Source organism: Ochotona curzoniae, unplaced genomic scaffold (genome assembly GCF_017591425.1).
Source record: "Ochotona curzoniae isolate NIBS_2020 unplaced genomic scaffold, NIBS_Ocur_1.0 contig_2318, whole genome shotgun sequence".
Classification (NCBI taxonomy): Eukaryota; Metazoa; Chordata; class Mammalia; order Lagomorpha; family Ochotonidae; genus Ochotona; species Ochotona curzoniae.
In genome coordinates, this window is record NW_024465419.1 from 644481 (window position 1) to 662819 (window position 18339).

At 40.1% G+C, this 18339-nt stretch overlaps 1 protein-coding gene across 2 annotated transcripts in view; it reads right to left on the reverse strand.

The window, feature by feature from the left end:
- UBXN2B (UBX domain protein 2B) overlaps nt 1-5107 on the reverse strand; it is a 28257-nt gene extending 23150 nt beyond the window's left edge. The window contains exon 1 of one of the 2 annotated variants that reach the window (XM_040972542.1): nt 4940-5107. In XM_040972542.1, the coding sequence (XP_040828476.1) occupies nt 4940-5023 (84 nt within the window). In that variant the 5' untranslated portion in view covers nt 5024-5107. The remainder of the gene's footprint in view (nt 1-4939) is intronic. The other variant, XM_040972543.1, reaches the window with a different exon arrangement.
- Nucleotides 5108-18339: the final 13232 nt, after the last annotated feature.

Consider the following 18339-nt stretch of genomic DNA (forward strand, 5'->3'; position numbering starts at 1 on the left):
TGTTCTGGCTGCCCCCACTTTCCTTCCAGCTCCCTTCCTGTGGCCTGAGAAACCAGTCAAGCAGGCCCAAAGCCTTGGAACCCTGCACCTGCGTGGGAGACGTGGAAGAGGCTCCTGGCTTCAGATTGACTCAGCTCTGGCCATCGTGGCCGGCCACTTGGGGAGTGAAACAGTTGACAGAAGATCTTTCTTTCTGTCTCTCCTTCTCTCTGTAAATCTGACTTCTCAATAAAAATAAATAAATATGTAAATAAAATTCTTGAAGAGGTTTCACTTTAATATCAGCTCCTTTTATTAGATCTTGTAATTTCTTACAACTGTTATAATTTTTCAAAATCCATGCACAGAAAAACCATTTCTCAATTAAAAACTCATCAGGCATATAAATGCCCTGAAAATTAGTTTCGTACAAATGAAACCAAATTATATGTGATACAGCACAGCTGGAAATCTTCAAGAAAAACTATATTGTTTCTTTAAATTTTAAGACGTAATCCAAACAGTTCAATGCTACTTTCTTCCCCCAAGTTTGGCATCTTTGGAATTAACTCAATCACCTTCCTTAATACACAGCATGGCTTTCTGATGACAACAGGCATGATTACAGTCTACATTATGTCTTTCCTTCTTAGAAAACACATTGTGGGAACAGCTCCTTCTTAGAAAACACATTGTGGGAACAGGTGGGACCCCACCTGTATGAGGGGCAGCCCCAAGATGGCGCCTGGCCGAGGGCCAGGAGGTGGGATTTGTCCCAGCAGCAGGTAAACAGGAAGTCACAGGGATAGGCTAGCAATTATGTCATTGCTACTGGCCTATCAGGTAGCGCCCAGTGGGCCCACGGGGAGAAGTGACTGGTGGAGAACTGTATGTAAACAGCCCGCTTTTGGCAATAAACCCTTTTTGTTCGTGTGTTCGTTCAGTGTGTGTGCTGGTTGCGGTGGCGGTTCCAGGCCCTCGAAATTCCTCGTCATTTTAGTGTCGCCACAGGATGGCGATAACACATGCACTCTTTTTTTAAGAAAAAAAAAATGCACTGGGGTAATTAATATCTTATCACTGAAGTCTTAAAATACATATACAATAAAACAGAGTAATTTTTATCGCTAATTTTTTCTCCTTACTTGGGGAGTGAATCATCAGACGGAAGATCTTCCTTTCTGTCTCTCCTCCTCTCGCTATATATCTTACTTTGCAATAAAAATAAATAAATCTTTAAAAAAATTTTGGAATGCATGCATAGTTGTTTTTTGCCTTAAAAAAACTGTGGCGATTAATCGAGTATTCTACTAGTTAACTCTTAAAATATACACATAACAAAACTGAATAACTTTTCTCCCTATTGTTATGTCACACATACTTAGGAATTTTCTGAACTGCTTCATGTATTAAGCATTGTGTTGTCATTATCAGTATACGTTATTTTACCTTCTATACAAGATTTGAACCTTGCCAAATTGTTGCTAATACACATAGTACTTAAAAAGCATGCGATGAATTTATTCCAAAATATCGAACGATTGTAATGCAGGGGCAGACATTCTGTTGTAGCAGCACAACCTGATATTAGGCATCTGAGTGCCTGGGTTACAATCCCACCCTGCTTCCAATGTAGTGTCCTGCCAATGGACGTCCTGGGAGGCAGCAGAACACTCAAGAGCTTGGTCCCCGCCCCCCCATGTGGGACATCTGGATGGAGCTGCAGGCTCCTGACTTCATGCAGACCCAGCTCTGGCTGCTTCCCACACTTAGGGAGTGAACCAAAAGATGAAAAAGCTCTGACTCTGCTTCCTTCTGTCACTCTGCCTTTCAACTAACACATTTTTAAAAACAGTGCAACACAATATGAATAATAACGATTATGTAGCTATATATTTTATTTTTTTTAAGATTTATTTATTTATTACAAAGTCAGATATACAGAGAGGAGGGGAGACAGAGAGGAAGATCTTCTGTCCGATGATTCACTCCCCAAGTGAGTGCAACGGCCGGTGCTGTGCTGATCCAAAGCCAGGAGCCAGGAGCTCTTCTGGGTCTCCCAACATGGGTGCAGGGTCCCAAGGATTTGGGTCTTCCTTACCTGCTTTCCCAAGCCACAAGCAGGGAGCTGGATGGGAAGCGGGGCCGCCGGGATTCAGTGCCTGAACGGGATCCTGGCATGTTCAAGGAGAGGAGTTTAGCCGCTAGGTCACGCAGCTGGGCCCCGGATCATAAACTTTCCACTGACACTTTCCCACAAAGAATAAGGAGGTCAAGAAAAGCTGCTCTTGTTTGAAATGTAAGGCAGCTTTTTCGAGTAGTCTATTATGTCAGCAAGAAGACAAGATGAAGTGACGTGGACCACTACCGCATGATGCTCATAACAGACTACTCAAAAAAGCTGCCTCTTTATTTATACAGAAACCATGACAAGCTTTTGCACAACACTGAATTGTTTCATTTTTACTTTATGGTCAAAAGAATACAAAAACAATTCTAAAAAAATCATTATTACTATTTTACTTCAAAGAAAACATTTTCAACAAACTACTACTCGTTTAAACCTGCAGTCACCTGGCTGAATCTAGGAACTGCATGGTTGGCAGCGCACAGGGTTACATAGTGACAGGTGGTTTACTTATAACCAAAACCAATTTTCACTAAACCTAAACTAACATTTAACTTAAAATACCAAGAACACAAAATTAAAAAGCTTACAAATGAAAGGAATTTATAAAGGCATATATCATAGACTCTTTATTAAATCTTATAATCAGTCATATGCTAATTACCATCATCTTCCCCTAGTACTGATTCAATTGATTTTTGTTCATTTGTTAAAGGGCAGTGAAAAGGATCAGGGCAACTCAGCCTTTCTACAAATGTGAGGGCTTTTACAAAAAAATCTTATCTTTTCAAACTATTTTCGTTCCCTAAATGTAAGTGCAAAGCAAAGGCGGAAGTTTCAAACCATTTTCCTCTGGGGGCTCACAGCATTTGTCTCCCCTTAGAAGATGTCCCATATTCATAGGCTCTATGCTAAAATGCGTCATTTCATGTAATGCAGCAGTCTGAGGCTGCGTGGTAAATAAACTCTTCGTACCTCTACGATGGCCATCTGTTTCCAAGATATTACCAAGCCATTTCTTAAGGAAAACATTGCTTATGTTAGGGCAAGCTCCAAGACAAAAGCGGGCACATAACAAGATGTTTGGGAACAATGTGGGCTCAATTATATTATTGCTTGCTGTGTGTCATTGGCTTACATTGTTAAAGAGCTTTTACCATGACATGATTGATAAAATTAGTTTTCCGTATTAAACCAGTTGCAGAAATCATTTCATAATTTGTAGAAAAACAACAACACCCTCAAGAGAATTCTATGAAACATCAGAGAGGTGATTGATTGTCCATACAATGGGGTGAGGCAGCAATGAGATGACCAGAGACATTCTGCCAGACTTTGCCACGCAGCCAGAAACTCCTGGTAGCCTCGTTAACTGAGGAGCAGTGCTAGTCACACCCTCGCTCCATCTGTCCCAACTGCATGGCTTCCCGCATACGTGACACCATCCTCACTGTTTATAAACAAAGACATGGAGGATCAAGGAAAAGGAGACAATTCCAATTCCACACACTTCTAGAGATGGGACCATGATGGAAACCAAGGCTGCTTTGGGGAATAATTCATTTTTTCCCCAACACCGCATACTTTATCATAGATTACTTATGCCTATTTAAAATAGGTAGACTATGCTGTAGCCTTCTATTTCTGATCTTATTTAGTAGCACTGACTTCCTATGGGTACAGGAACTATTCAATATTGAATCCAATTCCTAACCTTACCCGGATGTCTCCGTTGTCCAACTTAGGGATTTTGGCAATAATACTCTCATAACAAAACATGCTAAGTTTTTTCATCAAAAAACCCAGAAGATTTCCAAAAGCTGTAGCTGTCTTTTATACTTTTATATAGTTAGAAGACAATTCTTTAAACCACTGAACAGTCAGCAGTGTTTATTTGAGTGAAGAAAAACAGAAACAATTAATGAGTCAGGCAGCTCTCAGAACCAGAGCAGGCTGTGAGAACCACCTGCAATCAAGTGCACCATCTGACAGCACTTACAGAGAAAAGGAACAGAGAACAACTTCATTAGCTCCAGCTTACCAGGTGACTTAGTTTAGGGCCCTCTGCAACCATCCCACACTCCGTATGTGATTACATCGGTTTGCTCTCTCTGTTGGGCCCAGTCCGTATCTACGGCCTCTCACAGATTTTATTCATCAGCATCCTTCAACATAACCCAGCGCCATAAACAGGATAGTTGATCTGCTATCCAATTTCTCTCTGCATCCTCAAGGATGTAGCACTACTTTGCATGGAAGGTAGTAAATAGTTATTTTAAACAGAGACTGGAAGTGTGCTATCAAAGAATACAGCCATTCATTCCACCAGAACCTGTGGCTTCAGCCTCTCGTATTTTAAATTATGACTCTTTATAGATGTTCAGTTTTTGGCCAGCAGTTTTTAAAACTACGCTGCCATAATGGCCGTGGGATGAACAGCTTTAGTTCATCTTTTTAAAAAGGAAAGCTACTTGATAAAAAGCAACTATTTCTAGTTGACAGCATTCAAGACATAGAACTAAAGCATACTAACCTAAATCATATTAATATATTTCTTTCTAAGCATTTGCTGATGTCCCTAGGGTCACGGTAAAGTCGCCTTCTGCCATCCAAATGACACCCCAACAAAAAGCCATTCTAAGCGGACAGCTGCTTCTCCTATTGTACAAGGGAGTGGAAGGGAAAACCGGGCTCTGGCGCTCCTAGGTTCCAGCACCTGTTCCACCACCGCCAGGCAGTGTGCCGCCCGGAGGCGACTCCGCGCCGGATCAGCCAGGGCCAGCGCCTGCCTGCGCCCGCCGCCGCGCGCCCGCCCTCGGCCGGTCACTGCACCTGTAAATCCCGCGCGCTCGGGGGCCGCGGGCCGGAGGACCTCCTCTTCTGCTCGCCCGCCTCAGAGCCTCCGCCCTCCGCCATCTTCCAGTATTTGGCAGCGCTGGCTGCGGATGCGCCTCCCGACTTCCGGGACTTGTTGCCGGGTAACCGCGGGAAGGGGCGGAGCCGCGCCGAGGGACCCCTGAAGGGAAGGAGCTGTGCAAGGTGGGTGCGCCTCACCCTGCTGGGCTCCCGCGCCCTTTTCCAGCGCCAGGTCACCTGTCGGGTCTGTCGGGTTTTCTTTAAAGGTATTGACCCAGAGAGTTTCCCCGCAGAGGAACCTGCTGCGCGCTGGAAGACGCTTAGAGGTCTCTAGAGAACAGCAATAGCTGGCAGATTCATTTAACTCTACAGTGAGGTAATATCTCAAGGAAACTGCGACGTCACCCAGAGAATATCAATTTCTGCTTTCTCCACTTTCAAGCATAACGTGGTTTGTCCCTCCCCACAGCGGGCGTTGCTAGTTAGTGTGAAGGATATCATAAACGGCCTTTTTATTCAGGATGCAAAGTGTTAAGCCATCTACATTCAACCGATATTAAACCATTTTGACACAAAGAAAGATGCTGGAAAAAGAGCAGGTGCAAGAAAAGCACATTGACCTTTCCTTTTCTTCCAGAAAGTAAACTACAGAACTCTCCTCATCAGGGTTGGGAAGCTGAGGCCAAGGAAATGCTTGGCTTCAGACAAGCAGACTTTGTTAACCAAGCCATTTCTTCCTCACTAACTTCTCCATGATTGTTTCTTTGCTTTTAACTGGTTTGTAGCACACAGACCTCGCTGCGTCTCCGGATCTTCACTTAGCTGTGAGAATGCCAGCCAATGCATCGAATTTTATAAATACATAAAATTAGTTGATCTAGGTTATGTCAGTTTAATTGCTGGGCCCACCTGGAGACCGAGTAAAACAGACACATCATAGTGTGTTTCATGTGTGCATATCTGTCCCTTTGCCAGGCGAGACTTACTGCAGGTGGAGCACCCCCATTCAAAAACTCCAAATCCAAAATTAATTTTTAAGCACTGACCCTAACATTCACTCCAAAAGAAGGTAACAGAATCCTGTTTTAATTGCAGTTAAAATAGCCACATCTCCTTGCTACTGGAAGAGGCTACAACCAGGATGAAGACGCATTCAGAGGTGAATTTTCCTTCATACAAACCATAAGCCCAAAGACTGGGGAACTGGGTTAAGGATTGTGTGTGTAAGCAGCAAGTGTGCTGTTTTCAGATTTTACCTTTTTGATACTGGAATCTAAAAAATTGTCCTAGTTATAATGCTAAATGTAATCCTCAATCAAATATGACATGCATGATACCCAGTAATTCACTGGACATATGTGCCTACTCCATATGGCCCTGCATATCAATTTTTAAAGACTTATTTATTTTTACTGCAAAGTCAGATATGTAGAGAGGAGGAGAGATAGAGAGGAAGATCTTCCAGCCACTGATTCAATCCACAAGTATCTGCAATGACCAGAGCTGCACTGATCCGAAGCACCTGCATGGGAGCCTCCTCCAGGTCTCCCATGCAGGTGCTGGGTCCCAAAGCTTTGGGCTGTACTTGACTGCTTCTGCAGGCCATAAGCAGGAAGCTGGATGGGAAGTTGGGGCTGCTGGGATTAGAACCGGCATCCATATGGGATCCTGGGTGTTCAAGGTGAGGATGTTAGCCACTAGACTACTGTGCTGGGCCCTGAATCTGCATAGCCTTTAGCAAGTGCTTCCCTGAAACCTAATGAATATGTATGACTTCCCTGAAAATGAACTGTGTAGCGTTATTTACTCTTTGTTTACTGAGAAAGCCAGGTTTTGTTATGTATTTATTTATTTATTTATTTATGGTATAACAAGATTACCTTGCTCCTGGCTTGTACAACTTGTTAAAACTCCTTCAACTTTCAGTGCAGATCATTGACTGTGTGTCTCTCTTGGCATACACATTAGGTGAGAACGTTCAGGAGTTTTGCTCAATTACAATGCAGTGCTGAAAAGTCTCAGATCTTAGAACATGTCATATTTCAAATTTTCAGATTACAGATCATCAGCCTATAAAGTTGAGTGGAAATATTCCAAATTTTTAAATATTGTAAAATGTAAAACACTTGCAGTCTCAAGCTTTTGGGATAAAGGCTACATATTGTTATAAACAAATGAACTTTATATATATAATAAATGATAGTCCTAGATGTTAACTTTCGCAGCAGTGAAAAGGAAAAAAAAATGCTTATTTGTGCATTGTGGATGAATGTTAGAGACTATCAAGAAAAAGAAAGAAGCCATGGAAGAATACATATTGTGTCTCTCAACTTATATGAAGTTCCATAGTTGGCAAAATGAACTTTTAATGACAAAGCTAGTAGTTCCATGGAGGTGTCTCTTTGGGGTAAGACATGGGAAGCTGTATAGGAACATGTGGAAACTCTCTGAGGTGAATGAAGTGCTTTACATCTTGATTGAGGTGATTGATACGCAAATACAAACTTTGTTTAGGGCCCAGCACAATAGCTTAGCAGCTTAAGTCCTCTCCTTGAAAGCACCAGGATCCCATATGGGCACTAGTTCTAATCCTGGCAGCCCCATTTCCCATCTAGCTCCCTGCTTGTGGCCTGGAAAGGTAGTCCAGGATGAGCCAAAGCTTTGGGACCCTGCACCTGCATGGGAGACTTGAAGAAGGCTCTGGGCTCCTGGTTTCATACTGTGGCCACTTGGGGAGTGAACCATCAGATAGAAGATCTTCCTTTCTGCCTCTCCTCCTCTCTGTATATCTGCCTTTAAAAATAATAAATAAATAAATAAATAAATAAACAAATATTTAAAATGAGCTATACACTTAAACTGAGTGCATTTTATTATATGCAATTTATATATTGATTAAGTTGATTGAAGAACGAACCTTGTCCGGTTGATTTTGTTAGGTAACTCTGGGTGAGTGTCACTGCTCTAAGGCAGTTGGGTACTATAAAAGGATTTGCTGTTTAGAAACATCTCAGAGTTGTGTGTGTAGGATGAGTCAAAGTTGGGAAATAGGGCTGTTAAAACAATCGAGGTAATTAAGTTCAAGTCTTACCAGTCAGCAAGAATATAATCAGGAGCGGTAGTTAGTAGGAGTTTTAGGACTAGATCTAGTAGGGACTGGAGTCTCCAACAGGGAAAATGTAAAAAAAAAAAAAAAAAGAAGTTGACTAGAGGATTTGATAAATGCATTAGTTTACTTTGTTATTTTAACTGGAAGAAGTGTTTCCTGGGAAAGAAAAGATTTGTTTCAGCTCACAAGTTTCTGTTCAGATTCAAGTTATTCTCAATATTCGGTTATTCTCGAGAAGCTGGTCATGACAGATGAAAACAAATGATGGTGTGGTGGGTCAGGAAGCACAGAGAAAGAGAACAGCTAGTTTCACTTGAACTCAAAATATTCATCTCTCCTGAGAACCACGCTTTCAAAGACATTTCACCAGGACCTAAATGGCTAACCACTGTCAGAATTCAAAAATCTTTATTCCCTAAGAGATTACACTTCATACGTTCAGGAGACACTCGTAAGGTGTATTATGGTGTGAGTTTCCAAACCCTGACATCTCAAAGAGCCAGGATTCTGTTCCTTCTCTTCTACCTCTTGGCTTTTAGTAGAGAGTGAATAGTGTGACTGAATAATACACACGCACAATTGTAATTAGTTGTGTGTGCTTATTTTCAATGTTTAATCAGTTTAAATTATTTATAAATTATTTTTTTGCAAATTTGTTTTATAATTTCCAAATTAGAATGCATGGATTGTAACTAGTATACCTAAATTCCTGTGGATTATATCATAGGTGGGTTTGCTAATTGTGATACTTCAGTAGAAATGGGCCCCTCGAGGCGAAATGGAATTAATTACCCTTCTCCAAATTTACTGAGCAGAAAGCCTTTAGGGAATTTATCCTGGTATCAGACAGGCTGGCATTCCCATTTCATTAGATTTTTATCATACAAAATTTTATTAAGTCTGAAAAGTTAAACTGCAACAATTTTGATCAACAGTCTACATAAAGAAATAGATTATGTGCCACAGAAGACTTGAAAGTGAAAAAAACTAGCCTTTTTTGGTCACATGATTTAAATTTTATTGAAATCATATCATGCTTATAAAAATCTAAAGTTATTTTTGATTTTATTTTTTAAAACTGTGTACACAGAGAGGGAGAAACCGATTCTGATTCAATAAATGGGGTAGCAGAGTAGGGGCATTTGAACTGACTACTGAAGGACAGGGAGATTTTTTGACACAAGTTAGTGACGCATGGAGGAGTCTTACAGAAGGGAAAAGAACAGTGCTTTAAAGTCAAGAATGCATAGGTTGCTCAGAAAGTGGTAAGAAATGTGGTATAGGTGCAAGTTCTATAAGGAGGACTAGAAATAATCAGAAGGATGACAGATGCAATGCTTAGGAAATTGACCTTTATTTCTGCAAAGCAGAAAATATATGTACAAAAGACTTCATGTGATTGTATTTCCATACTAACTCGTGCTATGTTTGATTGATGGTTTGGGAGCATGTGAGACAAGAGGCTGGAATAGAACATTCTGGGGCACCTTCTGGGTGGAGTGCATGAAACGTGAACAAATCCAGTGAGACCAGAGTTGAAGCGGGTGTGTATGCTCAAGCTTCAGATGACACGGGCCAGGCTCACCTGAGTTCTGTGTGTGAAGTTATTTTCTATCTTTGGCTCCTGGGAATATTTACTTTAAATCCTGGGATTTTATGTCTTGTTTTTTTACAAATTAAACTATTCATATTTTTATCTACCCCTACCTTAGGGCTTTTGAAATAATAATTAAACCTACAACATTCCAACATGGTTTATTTCCTTGTACTAGAATTTAACCCAAGGGAATAGCTTTATCTCTATATATTGCCCAGGAATCTGCATATCATTCTATCTACAGTTTAAACTTTTAATATGTTTTCTAGGTTGGAATAACACACCTCTGGCTGAGCACTCTGATGGTGAGTGAATGCTTCCTTTTTTAAAGATTTATTTAGTTTTATTGAAAAGTTAGATTGATTTTTACTGAAAAGTCAGAGAAGGAGTGGCAGAGAAAAAGATCGCCCATCTGCTGGTTCATTCCCCAAGTGGCCACAACAGCCGAAGCTGAGCCAATCCAGAGCCAGGAGCTTCTTCTGGATCTCCCATGTGGGTGTAGGGACCCAGGGCTTTGGACAGTTCTCCTCCATTGCTTTCCTAGGCCACAAGTAGGGAGATGAATGGGAAGCAGGGCAGCTGGGCCTCGAATCAGCACCCATATGGGATCCCAGCACGTGTGAGGTGAGGACTTCAGCTACTAGGCTATTGCACTGGGCCTGAGTGAATACTTTTTTATAAGTAAGTTCTCCAACTAATGCTGCCTGAAGTAATTTTTTTTCATTGTGTATATTCAGATGAACAACAGTGGCTTATGGTTTTATGGTACATGGCTTAGTTAAACTGAATTTAATGAAACACATGTCCTACAAGCTTTAGTTTTAAATAATTTAAAGTCAAAGAAAAAGAGGAGAAAGGGGGTCATCTCTGCAGATGTACTGAGTTTTAGGTTTTCAGAAAATGTTTTCCACTTTCATAGGCCCGTAGAAATCCTAAGACTTTGCTTTAATTTTAAAATCTTTTGGTAGTCATTAAACAAACTAATATTTCTGGAGAACTGCCTAGCTTCATCTAAAAAAAACAGAAGCTATCTCTTTGCCTTTGATTTATAAAGCAAGTACTTTACTTCATAATCAATGTTGTGTACTGTTTAAAAACAAAACTTTCAGAAAGACCCCTCAAATCCTAATCTGCATCTTAGTAGTTCTTTAATTTGAAGCCAAGCTTCAGTTTCTTCAAGATGGAAAAATATTAGTAATCATCTTAAAAGATGACTGTAATAATTAAATTTAGATAAAATACATTACACTGTCTAACTCAGTAAGGAAGACAAGAACACTGAGTTAAAAGAAGCAAAGAATTTGAAGGCCACTTTATAAAAATATGTGAATGATTAATAAGCACATGAAAGATGTTCAGTGTTGTTAGCGATTAGGAAAATGGGAAGCTAAACAACATGGAAATAGGGCTTTCTATCTATTAGAATGGCTACAATTTTAAAAATGTAATTTAATTAAAGTTAAGCCGTGGGACATTGTGTGATGTTGTGTTGGTGAGTTTGTAGAGTAACTGGAGCTCTCATACATCCCCTGCCGAGGCAAACTGGCCATGTGCGTTGCTGCGCCTACTGTTTGACACTTTATCTTAGGATGTATTTGCTGCAGGAATTTTGTATTTACCCTTTGTCAAATTAAGTTCTTCTTTATTCTTGTTCACTAAGTCATTTTACTTTGAATGAATGTTGAATTTGATCAAGTGATTATTTTTTGATGTCCACAAATTCTCCTTGTGTTATTGACTTTTGAGTATTTAATCACCCTCACATGACAAATAAGCCAAGCTTTCTACATTAAGGAATTGGACTAATTTTTATGACGTCTGCCAACTTTCAGTTCCTTCCTTTTCCTTCCTTCTGCCCTATACCTTTATGCTCTCTCCGTTGGCATTGGTGGGAAGTTTAAACCATACAAGCTCCATGTTAGGGAGCCCTCAGGTTAATATTACCCACTACCCAACCTCAAATGCCATAGACAGCCTCTTTTTTTCCACTTGTCCAGAAATGCCCATTTCCTATCCTGGTTGCTCACATTTCTGGGAAAGGACATTTAATTTCCCAAAGGAGATTATAATGTTTAAAACGTAACATATTAAGGCTTTAGAAGACCAAAGATGTTATATAGTGTAAAGGTACACTTGACTCAGCTTGGCTAAGACGAGTATCGTGTTCTGAAAATGCATCTTCATGACTGTTTTCCGAGTATACAGATGAATCCAGTGTACTGGATCAGAGGTAGAACAATAAAAAAGAAATTTATTCATTTGTTTGAAAGGGAGAGAGAGAGAGAGAGAGAGAACATAAATACATCTTACATTCTCTTGTTTACTTTCCAAATGACCACAACAGCCAGGACTGGGCCAGACCAAAGCCTGGAGCCAAGAACTTCCTCATGGATGGTAAGGCACCAAGCATTTGCACTGTCTTTCACTGCCATCCAAGTGCAACAGGAAGCTAGATTGAAAGTAGAGCAGCCAAGACGCAAGCCACCACACTCATAGGAGCTGCTAGTGTTCAAAATTAAGTGTGAGCTTAACCCACTGTACCATGCCCGATGCAGTCAGCTCTTTGGGAGCTGAACAAGTTCTAGCATAACGCAAAACCTGGAGCAGTCACCTTTCCTGGCAAGCCATGCACAAGGTCAGCATTCGCTGCTTAAGCTTGTGAAACAGACTGGGGCATACTTTCCTACAGCCCTGCCTTTGGCTCTTGTCAGCTGCTTGCAGGAATCCTGATTAAATGTGGCTCCCCCGGCTAAGGGGTTTGGTGCTTTGTTCCATAGGACTGGCTTGCTACATTCTGCTGTACCTTTAGACTCTGGCTTTATTCCAGCCAGTTCTGTTTAGGTCTCATATTCATCAACCCTAGACATCTGTTGTCTCAGTTTCAGAGACTGCAAAGACAAGCTTAGGGTGTTGGAATGTTGGGTGTGAAGACTCTCCTGTTGGCTCACAGATGGCTGCCTTCACCTGAAGAACACGGTGGCAGGGGAGAAGCAAGATAAAGCTGTCTACTGTCACTTATAAGGGCACTACTCCAATTTTGAGGTTCCCACCCTTAATTCTTGATCACTTCTCGAGCTCTACTTCTACATACCATCATTTTGAGGATTAGGGCTTCATATGTGGAACTTGGAATTTGTGGAAGCCCAGCTCAGTCTGTGTAACAGTCCCAAACCTCTCAGGATGGGAAATTTGGTATCTGTATTCTCCCTAGGACCCGTGTGTTGGTGCCAGGAATGGTGCAGAGTCTCACATTGCACATGGGCTTTGCTGCAGGCCCCCGCTTTAACATGGGTTTCTGTGTTCCCTATGTGACTGTGTTGTAGAGTCCCAGGATGAGAGAGGGATTTCTCTCTCTAGCAAACTCCAAAATCCAAATGCCCCATTCATTATCAATCAGAACACTGAAAAATTGTTAATGGGCTCTCTGCAGCCATATCACCCACCATAGGTAGTTATCAAATCACTAAAAAAAGTTAGTTGACAGGTAAAGAAATAGAGTGAAGCAAATGGATTACTTACTTCCATCACTATTGCATGAAAATCTTTTTAGCATTCCCCTGCTTTCCCATTCACCACGTCATTCCCGAAATTCTCCTAACAGCCAGGGCTGAAGGTAGTAGCAGGGAAGCCATTGCAGGTATCACATGGGTGGCAGTGTCTGGGCACCTGATCCATCACTGCTGCTTCCCTAGGTCCACATTAGCAGGAGGCTGGAAGTAGGAGTCAGAGTAGGGACTCGAGCCCAGACATTCTGCTTTGGGACACAGGTGCTTTCAGCACTAGGCCAAGTTACTACAAGTCATTTCTTTATAACCAACTCTTGGTGACCATGGTAAGCTTATCACTGGGTACAAGAATTTTTGATCATAGAGTGGGCTTTCCAGATCACTTGTTGATTGTCCTTGCCTTGAAGAAATATTTCTAGGCCATTCACCAAAAGCTTCCACATCAACAGCTATGTCAGATATGAACAATACAACAAGTGTCCACCAGAGGGAGATCCAGCCCACAGACTTCAACTGCACTTTCAGAATTCCTCCCAGTTCCATTCCACTTTATCTTCAATGAATGTGAAATGACAAAATCTTGAGGAATACATACTACCCAGCATACACATTAGGAGAGGTTCACATACTTTACTGTGAGTGTTGCTATGTATAACTGCAAAGTTGAACTTGGTTAGGAAGTAAAAGATGAACTGCCAGCATGGAATTTGCAGCCTTGAAATATAACAGCCCAGGAAGGAAAAGTTAAAAGCAACCTTTGGGGCAATGAGTATAACCGGATTTTCATTTTATTAATTATCAAAAGAAAAATTTCAACAGGTGCTTCCTTCAATTCATCTTCTTGTGCAAACATTCATGATTCAATACACACTCACCTTTTACTTCTCCACTCCCCATTGGCCTCTTCACCTGCTACCTCTCATCTACATTCTAAACCCAAGACAAATGCACTCTCTGTCCCCAAAAGGAAGCAGATGCCAGCATTAGGCCAGTGAATACGAATAACAAGCAGTCTACTTAAGAAGGAGGGAGCTTTACCGTGTTTTTAAGGCACACAGTTCAAGATCAAGTGACTGGCGTCTGATGAAGTTAGGACAGGCTCAGGGTGAGGACCATGTGGTAAGTCAAGAAGCAGACAGACCAAGCAGACTGACCAAGCTAAGTGGGTCTGACTCGGGCTTATGAAACCAACCCTTGTATGAGGACCACCCTTCCAGGCCATGCCTCCAGTGATTTTAAGGACCTTTCTCTGAGCCCGGTTTGAAAAAACTGGGACTGAGTTAGGTTTTTAGCTTGTTACCACCATCATATTTGGCTTTTGGACTTCACTGCATGAACTGGGGAGTTGAGTCAGGTTCAAAGTGTAACGTTCACCACTCAGGATATGCTCATCTGTAGTGATAGCTAGGGAGTATCTCAGGAGAGAGGCAGGTGCCATCGGGTTATAGACAACTTGTGAGCACATTAATTGTTTGAAATGTCTGTCAGAAATTTGGATTTGGTACGCAATGTCTTCTGAAATACTGAAAAAACTTTTTCTTTTAAACTCACCTCCATTTTTAAAATCTTAATTCCCTTTAAGTTGGCCTGAGAGAATGAGACAATTTTTACTATATGAATCATAATCTGAAAAAAATTGCAACACATTGCCCAAGATACCTTCCTATGTGTTTATAAATGTATTTGCTTATGTACATGTATTTGTAAAATTCAGATGAAGTTATATACTTTCACAAAAGTGAAGTGATAGTACTTGGAGATGGCAGAAACTGGCTCTTTTGCTTAAAGTTTAGGTGAGTTTTCTTGCTCATAAGTATAGAACCGCATCATTTAAAATATAATTTAAATGGTTGTACTGACATCCTAGAATTTGTTTTTATCAGCTTATGCAACGGGATAGATGTAGTGTCCCCCAAAGTTTCCTGTGCCTGATCCCTGTTGTGACATTGAGGTGGTGAAATGTGAAAGAGATGGGGGCATACAGGTCATCAGGCATGCAACTCCGAAGGCATTAATGGCAGTCCTGAGGCAGAGTTAGTTTTCCAGGCAGTAATTTACTATACACAAAATTTGACACAACAATATAGATTCATAAGAAAGATACACTTAAGCATTTCTTTTTTCTTAAAATTTAAATCCTCCACACAATGGAGAGTCTGTGATGCTCATGTTTCTGTCTCTGACTTATCTGACTTACCACTATGTCCTCCAGTTGCAACATTTTGTTGTGACAAAATGTCATTGTTTTTATGGCAATTTATAGTAAATTCTATATGTATGACATATTTCTTCATCTATTGATCTGATGATGAATGCCTTGGTTGGTTCCATATTTTTGGCTGGTGTGAGTGGCCTTGTTGTCAACATGGTGGAGCAGGTACCACTTTGATGTAATGAGCTCCTGCCATGTTGGTGTATACACAGTAGTGAGGATTACATGGAAGTTCCAGTTTGAGTTGTTAAATATCACTGTGCTTTGCAAAGTAGCTGCATCAGTTTGCTTTGCCACCAGCAATGTACAAGAGTTCACTTCTCGCCAACTACTTGCCAGTATTTGTTGCTGTCTGTAGGCATTTTGATAGAAGTAAGGTGATACCTCATTGTGGTTTTGATTTGCATGTCCCTGATGGCTGCTGAAAGCATTTTTTCCCACATATTAGTTGGTCATTTGCATGTTTCTTTTGAGAACCTGATATTTAAGTCATACAGGCTTTTTGTATTACTGATAATGATGCAATGAATGTGCCATTGGAATGGACTCCAAAAATGTAATTACAGTGTCAAGGTCTTATGTGATTTAAGATTATTTTCAAAATATTCATTTATTTTTAATTTGCTTGACGGGCAGAGTGACAGGGTGAAAAAGAGAAAGGAGACAGAAACACACACACACACACACACACACACACACACACACACACACACACACAAAATCTTCCATTCATGGGTTCATTTCCCGAAGGCCATCAAGAGCTAGATGGATCCAGGTCTCCATCTAGATCTCCCTAAAGGGTTCAAGCCGGAGCCCAACCATTTAGCCGTCAACTAAACCATCCTGTGTCAGCAGCAAGCAGAGCAGAATGGAGTATCTGGGACTCGAACCAGCATTGTGGCATGGACTGTGGGTATCCCAAGTAGAGGTTTAATCTGTTACGCCAGGATGGCCACCCCAACCTCACTATTTGAAGGTTACTGTGACTTTGCTGGTGAACTTGAGCACTAACCCACTTTCTCACAGGTCATGAGGAAGCCTGCTTTCCCACACCATTTTCAATAGTTTTAAATTGTCAGTCTGAGTGTTTGAAAGTGCTGCTTCCTCCATTTTTTGAATTATGCATTATAAAACAAAACCAAGACAAGATAGGAAACACAGTATAATATAATTTTATATATATATATAATTATATATATATATAAATATAAATATAAATATAAATATAATTTTATATATATATAATTTTATATATTTTTGACTAAATATATATATATTTAGTCAAAAATGTCACCTGCTGGAGAAAACATAAACCCTAATAGAAACTCAAAACTCAATTATTCTAAGATAAAATGACATGGTAAAAGAACAGTGGGGACACTATCAATGTGATAGATTTTATAGGAAAAGCAACTTTACTTTCACTTTGAGAGTGCTCGAGGTGTTATTAAAATAGCTTGACATCTAACACGATGGCTAGCAGGTTGTACCGCTAACTGAAGTTCCCAGTTTCCAGGAGCGAGAACTAAGAGACAGGGATTAACATCTTGTATATGTAACGAGTCTTGGATTGTAGTCAGAAATGAGACTTCCAAACGTTCATGGAGAAATACAATTACATCATTATTTGATTTTTGGTGCAAAAAATTAAAAATCCACTTCTATTTTTTCCATAATGTCCCTTTTGTGAACTGTCTGAAGTCACCTTATAGAACTGCCAATGTGATTCTGCTTTAGGAAACCGTGACACCTTGCCTAGCCTTGTGGATCTTTTTCTCATTTGTACAAAGGAAAGGGTTAGAATCTCAGCCTGTTAAGCAGTTGTATGAATCAAAGAATGTGTAAATTCAATAAACATTGGTATTGCTGAACATTTGCAGAATGAAACCTTCAAATTGTACTTCCCCAGTAGGTGGTGATATTATTACACCATAAATAGTTACCGATCTATCAACTTGGATAGGAATCCTCCCTCAGAATTCATTTTAGAAAAATTCTTTGCCGCTGAAGTAAAATTTTAATGTTACAAAAAGACTGTTTTTGTAAAACTTACTGTGTTACATGTAGTGTTCTCAATATCTCAGTTGCTTGTTAACTTTTTCTTTTCATGTTTATGGACATGAGTTGTAATGAATTAATAACTTTGTGTAGCATGATTTTAAATCTGTCCTAATTTCCTTACTGCACTTAATTTTATAAATATTTCACTTCAGTTAATTGATTTATTTAATTAGCAATCTGAAAGTAGAGCCAGATTTGACTTTTATTTTACTGAAATTTTAGAAAGACGTACATCATTGAAGGAATGCTTCAGATAAAGGCCCCACTAATCTTACTAAAAAGTCAGCTTTCACCAATTGTATAAATATGCAGAAAAATCAAGAAGAGGAATGAAGTTGGAAGTTCACAAATTTACAATATTTCAAGCAGTGTTTAAAAATGAATTACATGCTTACACTAATGATATGTACTTCAAATGAATCAAACAGGTGAATGCAATAATGTAGCAATAAAACCTCGAATAAATGGGGCCGGTGTAATGGCGTAGTAAGCTAATCCTCTGCCTGTGGTGTTGGCATCCTCTATAGATGCTAGCTTGTGTCCCAGCTGCTCCAATTCTGATTCAGCTCCCCACCTAAAACTGGGAAAGCAGTAGGCATTGCTCAAGTCCTTGGGCTCCTCACTCAAGTGGGGGACTCAGAAGAACCTCCCAAGCTCCTAGCTTCAGATTGGCTTATGCCATTCTGACCATCTGGGGAATGAACTAGTGGATGAAAAATAATTCCTTTCTGTATCTTTCACTCTGTAAGTCAGGCTTTCAAATAAAAATAAAACAAATCTTTAAAAAATCTTGAATAAATATTTAGCTTTATCTTGGAGTTTAAAGTATATTTTAACAGAATAGGATTTAATATTAGCAGAAATAAGTAAGGAAAACATTTTTACATACAA